Source organism: Sapajus apella, unplaced genomic scaffold, assembly GCF_009761245.1.
Source record: "Sapajus apella isolate SASKATOON/1434 unplaced genomic scaffold, GSC_monkey_1.0 scaffold106, whole genome shotgun sequence".
NCBI lineage: Eukaryota > Metazoa > Chordata > Mammalia > Primates > Cebidae > Sapajus > Sapajus apella.
In genome coordinates, this window is record NW_022437046.1 from 4601809 (window position 1) to 4611573 (window position 9765).

Genomic DNA, 9765 nt, shown 5'->3' on the forward strand with positions numbered 1-9765 from the left:
TCTGCTTTCTCTCTTACGTCAGGGGCCAGGCCCCAGTGTTCTCTGTAACCACTGTGGCTTGGTCTTCTGGAAGCCTCCAGGAGGCCAGTAACTTCTTCCACTTAGAACAGGATGACCTGATGACCATTGGTCAGACCTGGGACAGGCAGCTGTCCTTCCCTATCTGATCTCCACCCTTCTGAAAGAACCAAACAACCCCCCATGTCCTTCTCACATCTCTGTTCCAATAAGTCAACTGGGAGTTGGAGCCATAGGGCACATGCAAACTGGCCCTATGAGGGCTCTCTGGAGCACTAGGACAAAAGCCAGGTGGCCCAAGGCAGGCTGAGATGTTGAGCCTCACCTGGGGCTTAGGCTGGGCCCTGTCCTTTGGGGCCTCGTCTCCCCTTCTGTACAGGCAGGATTTGGCCTTGGTGATGTGACATCAGGTCTGACACTCTGCAGGAAGTGTGCATGACCCTCCTGTCCCACCACTTTTTCCTGGCCTCTTGCCAATGATCATGTAATGAAGATCTGCCGCTGTACCCACTCACCCGCCTACTCCCTTCCTGGTGGGACTCTGCTCTTTGCCACTGGAGCAGCTCATCTGGCCCAGAGAGTATCCCTTCTGTTGGCACAGGTGGGGTTTGTGTGTTAGCAACAGCCACCAAGACCACCAGCCACCTGGAAGAGGAGCAGGCAGTGCCCCAGGCCACCTCTCTCCAAGGTATAGGCAGGATCCATGGAGAGGAGACTAGGGAAGACTCTCTAAGCTTAGAATCACCTATCTGTCCATCTGCCTCATTTCACTGATAGGCTGACTGAGGCACAGAGAGGAGGGACTATCCCATGGTCATGAAGCTTAAGTAGTAGCAGGATTAGTGTAGGAACCAGGGCTGTCTGCTTTGGGGCCCATGTTCGTACTCCTGTGTTCCTTTCACCATCACCATGCCTTGCCGTGTAAACTTAAGTCTTTGCTCTTCTGCGGGCCTGGATTTCTTCCTTTATTCGGTGCTGTGGTGTGACAAGCCTATCTGTGCACCTTTCCTCTCCTGGGAGGCAGGGTATAAGGAGTGACTTGATAGGAATGTGTCCCAGACTGACATTAGCCAGCAGGCCTGGCCTGGGTATCATATTAGGCTGGGACTTTGCCACGGTAAACAGGTAGCAAGAGGACACAAGAGCAGGCATGTCAACAGAGCCTTCATTGGTGGTGTCTCTCCCCCTCCCTCCAGAACGGACATTCTCTCCAGCCCTGTGGGAGGACAGTGTGACATGAAAACAGATCAGAGCCAGTCAGATGCCTGCATTCTTCTGGGTCCTACAGCAAGGTCATTGACCTGCACTGTGTCTCAAGTCACCTCATTCAACCAAATGTCCCATCAGATAGAGCTTTGGAGAGGAAGGAAATGATTGAAAGAGCCACCTAGGGGCCCACTGGGTGACACATCTTCATCCAGCAGCCCAGGGAATAGTGCAGCAAGTGGACTGCTCCAGACCTGCAGAATGATTTGCCGTGACCTCCATAGGAGAAGTGCAGCTCCCTTCTCTAGGCCTCAGCTTCCCCCTGTCATCCAAGGAATGGCCTAGACCTTTCAGGGCTCTGCCAGCCCATGCTGTGCTGTGGGTTCCTGTTTATCAGGGCCCAATGAGAAGTGGGGGGCATGGGAAGGGACAAAGATGCTGTATGACATGATGGTCACCTGCCAGGGTAACTATCCCAGGCCTGGCCATAAGCTCAGAAGCAAGTTTCCAAGTTTCCTGCCCGGTATTAGCTGCTCCAGCTCTTCCCTCAATGCCTGCCTACCTTTTTCATCAAAACTGGCACAAAGAATTTTTAAATTCCAGCTTCACTGAGAGCTAACTTGGGGGTCAGACCTACTTGTTAGGCAAAACATTGGAACAGCAATCTCACAGAGCTCATGTAAACTAGATTTTGAGACCTTCTCATTGTCTCCAGCCCCACTAGCCATGAATTAGACTGCAGATGTTTCCCATTTATTTGGAGGAGCAGCTGAGAGTTGGTTTAATCTGTTTACCAAAGGCAAAGCAGGAAAAAGACCATCAATGTCCCAAGCAGTGGGAATGAGACTGAGGGAGGCTTGCTTACATTTGCACAGACTGACAGCACCAGAACTGGGAATGGTGCCAGTCATTCTGTTCCATCCCCCTGAGCCCTCTGTCACCTGAAGATTGGGATTTCAATTTTCCAAGACCAGCCAGCAGCACCTCTCCCCCAGAATTGCACACAAGGTCCTTCAACTTCGCCAGGAGGTTCCCAAATCCAGAGTCGCAGAAGCTCTTGACATTCTGCTGGTGGCCAGTGATTCTGCTTCCAGCTGGCACCAGTGCAGGGAAGGGGCACTTGCCAGCACTCAGGTGGGAGTGTCATTGACGTCACCTTTCTTGAGGCAGGGCAGCCAAAAAGATCAACGTGTTCATTCCATTATCCAGGAATTGTATTTCTAGAAATCTGTCTCACAAAAACAATCAGATATGTGGACAAAGATAAGGTATTTATTGAAGCATTACTTCTAAGAGGGAAATTTTGGAAGCTTTAAAAATGTTCATCAATCAGCGTTTGAGTCTGTGCTGTTACATGCAAGAGTGCTGTGCAGTAGAATACTAATGCAGCCATGAGAAGACGTGGAACAGAGGGATTTTGATAAGGACATTAGCTGTATGTTTGGTAGAAAATGATATAAAAATGATATCAACTCATATAACCTCAATTTTGTGGGATCTGAAAAAGAGCATGTGTATTTTTGAATAGAAAAAGGACTCAATGCGTCAGATTGTTTTATCTGGATGGAAATATTACAGGTGTTTTTAAATTTTCTTTTTGCTTTCCTATATTTTTTAAATTCTCTATGAGTATTTACTATTTGCCTTTCTTTCTTTCTTTCTTTTTTCTTTTGAGATGGGTCTCACTCTGTCATTCAGGCTTGAGTGCAGTGGTGCAATTCAGTTTACTGCAGCCTCTGCCTCTTGGGCTCAAGCCATCTTCCTATCTCAGCCTCCTGAGTAGCTGGGACCACAGGTTTGTGCCCCCATGTCCAGCTAATTTCTGTAATTTTATAGAGATGAGGATTTCACCATGTTGTCCAGGCTGGTCTCAAACTCCTGAGCTGAAGCGATCCTCCCACCTCAGCCTCCCAAAGTGTTGGGATTACAGGCGTGAGCCACCATGCCTGGCCCTATTTATTGTTTTTCTAATCAGAATAAAAGTGATGTTTTTATGAGCAGACTACCCTTACTCACTCACTCTCTCAGCATCCTCCACCCTGATCACGTTCCTTGTAATGCAGGGTAGGTGTCACAGGCACTGTCTCTCTTGGCTCAGGGTTTAGGGAAACTGCGTCACCCACCCCTCCAAGCACCAGCCCCAGAGCAGAGGGTGGGCCCTGAGGAAGCCAGTCACCACTTGGAGCATCCCAGTGTCCTTAGTACCACAGATCAGGTCCTCAGCAGCCTTACACTGATTCCTACCCTAGGCTGGCTGGCACAGGGCTGTCGCTTGTCCTGTCCTGTCCTTTCTGCCTCAGAACTTGAGCTGAACCCAGCGGGCTGTGGGGAAGTTTCCATTCGAGCCAGCTGCAGTGTCCCTTCTCCAGGCCAGGGGAGTAGGAGGTGGGCTGCCCCTCTCACTCTGTGAGCTGTTAAGGAGGCCTCAGAGCACAGGGTCAAGTAGACCCTACCTCCAGGGATCTCACAGTCCAGGGAGACTGATAGTGGAGGCAGAGCTTGCAGCCAAGACCCTAGTTGCCAAACTCAGGAACTTGGACTTTACTCACATGAAGCCAGACACCCTCTCCAGTCTGAGAGTGACAAGGGTTGGATTTGAATCTTAGAATAATCACTCTGGCTGTGGCAAGGAGGGTGAGCCCAGAGGGAGAGAAGGCAGGAGGCTGGCAGAGTGTAAAGAAGAGGAGCTGTGGGCCGGGCGTGGTGGCTCACACCTGTAATCTGAGCACTTTGGAGGCCAAGGCAGGAAGATCACCTGAGGTCAGGAGTTCAAGACCAGCCTGACCGACATGGTGAAACCCCGTCTTTAAAAAAAAGAAGAAGAGGAGCTGCACTGTGCTTGGCTAGGGACTGAGAGGAAAAAGGGCAAACATTGCCCACCCCTTCCCAGAGACCCACAGTGCAAATGGTGACTGCCCAACACCAACACTGTGCCCCTGGGGATGAGAGTCTGAGGTCAGGCATGGAGAGTCATTGCAGCCCTCAGGCCTATGGAAGCCCAGGGGAAATGATACATCCATTCCCTCCCTACCCTCTGGGTGTGCCCCAATACCCCTCTCCCAGCCAGTTTCCTCTGACCCAAGATCATCCTTGCAGCTGGTGAAGACACACAACCTGTCGACAACCAGGAACTATATCTTTGGATACCACCCCCATGGCATCATGGGCCTGGGTGCCTTCTGCAACTTCAGCACAGAGGCCACAGAAGTGAGCAAGAAGTTCCCGGGCATACGGCCTTACCTGGCTACACTGGCAGGCAACTTCCGAATGCCTGTGCTGAGGGAGTACCTGATGTCTGGAGGTGAGAGTCCACCCCTGCCTGCTCCTGCTGGGCACTCTTGTCAAGGCCTGAGCCTCTCAATCGAGCAGGGTGACACAGGGAACCAACACACCATTCCTTGGTGCTGGGCCTGCATTAGGAGATGCAACCTGCTGCAGACACGGCGGGTCAGGGCTGAGAAGAAAAGCTGTCCATACAGTCTTCAGAATTCAGCTTGGATAACATCTTCCTTAGGAAGCCTTCTCTGACCCCCTTTTCTGGGAACCCCCAGCCCCTGTGTTGCCCTCTGTACAACCTGATTGTTGTCCTTGGCACTGTAATTGTTCACCTTCCTGAGACCTCCCACCAGCCTATGCATTGGGATCCCTAGCACCTCGCACCAATTGGCAGAATTAGGGCCCAGGGAATATTTGCCAAATGTATGAATTCCCAAAACAACCTTGTATCATTAGCTGCATTTTCCAGATGAGGAAACTCAGGCTCAGAAAAATAAATAGCTTACGCAGAACCAGACAACCCCAAAGGGGCTGAGCTAGGTCTGGGGCCCAAGTCCAGGGTTCTTTGTGTTTTGCACCTGACTGTGTGCTGAGGATAGGGAGTTGATCCCCAGGCAACCCTGACTGTGTGTCCTCCCCTCCCCCCAGGCATCTGCCCTGTCAACCGGGATACCATAGACTATTTGCTTTCAAAGAATGGGAGTGGCAATGCCATCATTATCGTGGTGGGGGGCGCAGCTGAGTCTCTGAGTTCCATGCCTGGAAAGAATGCAGTAACTCTGCGGAATCGCAAGGGCTTTGTGAAACTAGCCTTGCGCCATGGGTGAGTGCCTCCCTACACACACACAGACACATACACAGACACCCTCCAGTGCGTTACACACACACACACACACACACACACACACACACACACACCCCCTCCGGTGCTTTCCTCAGCATGGGGCAGCAGACTGCTTGGCCCCTGAAAGCAGGACCCAGACCCCAAGAGGGCGTGGAAGGAAGTCAGTCATTCTGTTAGGGAGGGGCTGTTGGATCCCAGACTGCACAGTGTGGGCCAAGTTTGCCCATGTGTAGGCTGGGTGTCTGGGTGGGCACAGATGTAACTTGTGGCCTGTGGGCCCTTGCAAGTGGGCTGAGAGTCCAGGCTTAGATGCAGTACTAGACCACTTGGGGCCAGAGTACATCATTTAGCTGGGAGAACAGGAGGTCAGGAAGGAAGTTGGTGTGGAATGTGGCTGGCAGACAGCAGCTCTTTTCTCTGTCCCCTGGGGACCTTACCTCAGGCTTTGGAAGAAGAGGCTGCCCTGCAGGCTCAGCCCTGAACCAGTCCCTGGGGACACAGTCAAATTGGACCCAGTCCCTACCTTCAGGGAGCACCAAGGGTAGGGGAGGGTGGAGGGACAGATGGTGACAACACAGTGTGCTGAGACTGTGACACAATGGTATGAGTCCAGGACTGAGAGAGGCCTGGGTTGGCAGTGGGACAGAGAGAACTTCTGGCAGAGGCTGGCACTGCAGAAAGAGGTGGAAAACAGGTATTCCAGAGCAGGGTGCTTATTCTTCCCTTTGCCTGGGGGGCCCAGAGCTCTGATATGCTCCCCAATCACTAGCAGTGGGGCAGAAGGCCCATCAGAACCTGGTAGAGAGGGAACATGTGAGCTTGGGACACCCCAGGTGATTCCGGTATACCCAGTTGGGGGAGAGGGCCATTTGACCAGTGTTCAGGGCCTCTAGGCTGACATAGAAACTGAAGCCAGTAATTAGGGTTTGACAGACCCTGGCTTCTCCCTTCCAGAGCTGACTTGGTTCCCATCTACTCCTTTGGAGAGAATGAAGTGTACAAGCAGGTGATCTTCGAGGAGGGCTCCTGGGGCCGATGGGTCCAGAAGAAGTTCCAGAAATACATTGGCTTTGCTCCATGCATCTTCCATGGCCGAGGCCTCTTCTCCTCTGACACCTGGGGGCTGGTGCCCTACTCCAAGCCCATCACCACTGTTGGTAAGCCCCCAGCCTGCAGGCCACCTGGCTCTGATGGTTATGCCCTTAGCCATGAGGACTTTGAAGTGTTGGGTGCTGATGGGCTTGGTCATGATGGGTAGGAGTAGGGGTACGGGAATCGAGCCTATGCAATGAGCCAAGCAAACTCTGTGATGCGTGAGAAAGGAAAACCTGCAGTCTCTGGGTTTGCAGCACCTACTAGTCTATTAGGGAAGACTATTATAGCAAAGACTAGTGGGGGAATGTGATGAGGATGTGCAGGTGCTCCAGGGAGTCATAGCAGACCCCAGGGAAGACATAACTCTTGCCCTGCTAACTGATAGGAATTATCTAGCAAAAGAGAGGAGGAAATAGAATTCTTATCAAAAACAATAGCCTAAGTCAAGTTCAGAAACAAGATTGTGTAATTATTTTGAAGAACAGAAAGAAAAACATTAATATGATTGCAGCATAGACCTGTCAGAAGGGTGGAAAGCATTGGGTACACTTGGCCCTCGTCTGTGTTGTTTTGGGTATATTTGGGACTGTTTAGAGGATTCTAAAGAATTACCTATTGTGGGTGTGTGTGTGCGTGTTAATCGATTCCCCCAGGAGCACGTGGGCCCTTGGCAGTGGACTTGAGGGGCCAAAGCTCACACAGATCTTTGCATTCCTAGGCCAGGTGTCCTGCCTTGTACGTTTAGATAGAGACAAAGCAACAGGGAGGCAGCAGGAACATTTCCACACACAGCTCTGGCTGGGGAGGGACTGGGTCCTGTGGGCAGTATGAAGGAATTTGCTCTTCACCTTGAGAATGGAGAGTGCTTGGGAGGGGAGGTTCAGATTTGCATTTTTAAACGATCCTTGGAGCTGCTAGATTGAAAATGGGTTTGAAAAATGGAAGCCACAAGACCAGCCCAGAGCCTGTTTTGGTAGCCAGTGGCTTGGGCCAAAGGAGTAGCAGTGGAGATGGAAGAGATGTGCATGATTTGGGAGAAATTTCAGAAATAGCATTGGCAGGACATCGGAATGGAATGGGTATGGAAATGCAGCAGGATAAGACAACAAAGCAATGTACAGATCCATAAACACTGGTCTTCTCCCTCCTGCCCCTAACCACACTTTTTATTTTTATATTTCTTTACTTTTGAGACAGGGTCTTATTTTGTCATCCAGGCTGGAGTGCAGTGGCATGATCTTGGCTCTTTATAACCTCTGCCTCCCAGTCTCAAGCGATCCTCCTACCTCAGCCTCCTGAGTAGCTGGGACTACAGGCATGCACTACCATGCCCAGCTAATTTTTTTCTATTTTCACCATATTGCCCAGGGCTGGTCTTGAATTCATGAGCTCAAGCAATCTGTGGGCCTTTGTCTCCCACAGTGCTGGGATTACAGGCATGAGCCACCATGCCTGGCCTACAATTTTTAAAGCATGTCACATTTCTCACAGAATCCTTAGAAAAGCCCTATGAGGAAGAATCCCCATGTGACAGATGAGGAAACTTGAGGCTCAGAGAGGCAGAATGGCTTGCCCAGAGCAGAGCAAGAGCAAAGCTATTTACTTGATGCCTTGACTCTCATAGATCTTCCTGGCAAAGTGCAGTGGTTTCAACCAGTCTTGATTCCATCTGCCGCTCAGCACCTGTGTGGCCTTGGGTGGGTCCTTTCACATGCCCTTGGGCCTCAGTCTTTTCATCTGTAATAGGAGACAACCTGAGATGCAGCACATAAAGCATTTGGCACAGTTCCTGCCACATGGCGGGCCCACAGCCCAGCGTCACTGCCGTCAGCATCATGGTGGATGTCCAGGGGAAGGGTGTTGACTAACCAGAAGCCTCTGCCCTGTCCTTGCAGTGGGAGAGCCCATCACCATCCCCAAATTGGAGCACCCGACCCAGCAGGACATCGACCTGTACCACACCATGTACATGGAGGCCCTGGTGAAACTCTTTGATAAGCACAAGACCAAATTCGGCCTCCCAGAGACTGAGGTCCTGGAGGTGAACTGAGCCAACTCCCGGGAGGAACCAGCTACAAATCATTTTCTATCAAGTGCTTTTTTGTTCTGTAAATGTGGAAGCGTCATGGGTGTCTGTGGGTTATTTAAAAGAAATTATAATAATTTTGCTAAACCATTACAATGTTAGGTTTTTTTTAAGAAGGAAAAAGTTAGTATTTCCAGCTCTTTCACTTCCGGTTTGGCCTGTTCTAGGTGGTGGCTAAATCTGGGTCTAATCTGGGTGGCTTAGCCAACCCCTCTTCTTCCCTTCCTGAAATGACAGGAAACTCAGTCTTGGCTCACAGGGGAAGGAGGATTGCCATTAGTGACTCAGGCCAGTTAGATGAGTCACTTTTTGCCCCTAGGGATGAGAGGCAAAAGCTATTTCTCATACAAGCCCCTCTATTGCCACTATCCCACACTCGTCTGGTCCTGAAACTGCAGGACCAGTTTCTCTGCCAAAGAGGAGTCGGAGAGCATCATTGCCCCATTGTGTGAGGCCAGTGGTAGGCATCTGGAATGTTCCAGTTTGATCTCCCTTCTGCCACCCACACCTCACTCCCAGTCACTCACATCGGAGCCTGGACTGGCCTCCAGGATGAGGGTGGGAGTGGCAATGACACTGTGCAGGGGAAAGGACATGACAATGTGCATGCACCATTGCAGGGAGGATGCAGCCACCATGAACTTGATGGAATAACTGGTTTTTCTTGGGTGGCTGAAGACATGGACTCAGCACAGACTCAGCTTTGGCCTGGAGCTCACACTTCCTAGGTGCCCTCAGTATACCTTCTCTACACCTCAGTCTGGGTATGAGGAAGAGGTTCCTCTTCAGAAGGGGCCTCGCCTTCTGAGCGGCAGATTGGTTCCAGAACAAGTGGCCCCGGACCCAAGCCCCGGACCCAATTTGTGCCTTCCTGAGGGGTTTGGGGCCTGAGAGGAAACCCAAACCTCTCCTGTGTGTTCTGTTATCTCTTGATGACATCATTGCACCATGTCAGACTTTTGTATATGCTTGGAAAATAAATGAAAGCGAGAATCCTCTGAGTTATTGCTAGGGCTGCATCTGCATCTGCTGCTAGCACCTGGGGAAGATAGGAGCCCCAGCTGGCTGCCCACTAAGCCCTCTAGCCCCATGTGCCTTTGGCCACATGCCCTGCTGTGGTGTGTAAGTTACCAATCACTGTAACAAACTACTTCAGAGCTCAATGGCTTCCAACTGTATCTGTTGTCTCCCAGTTCCCAGTCACGATTTGAGGCTTAGCATGGTCCTCCACTGAGGGTTT

At 51.0% G+C, this 9765-nt stretch overlaps 1 protein-coding gene across 1 annotated transcript in view; it reads left to right on the top strand.

The window, feature by feature from the left end:
- The window catches only part of DGAT2 (diacylglycerol O-acyltransferase 2), a 32344-nt gene extending 22818 nt beyond the window's left edge, over positions 1-9526 (top strand). The window contains exons 5-8 of the mRNA XM_032259106.1: positions 4321-4525; positions 5149-5323; positions 6299-6501; positions 8335-9526. Coding sequence (XP_032114997.1) covers positions 4321-4525; positions 5149-5323; positions 6299-6501; positions 8335-8489 — 738 coding nt within the window. The 3' untranslated portion in view covers positions 8490-9526. The remainder of the gene's footprint in view (positions 1-4320; positions 4526-5148; positions 5324-6298; positions 6502-8334) is intronic.
- Positions 9527-9765: the final 239 nt, after the last annotated feature.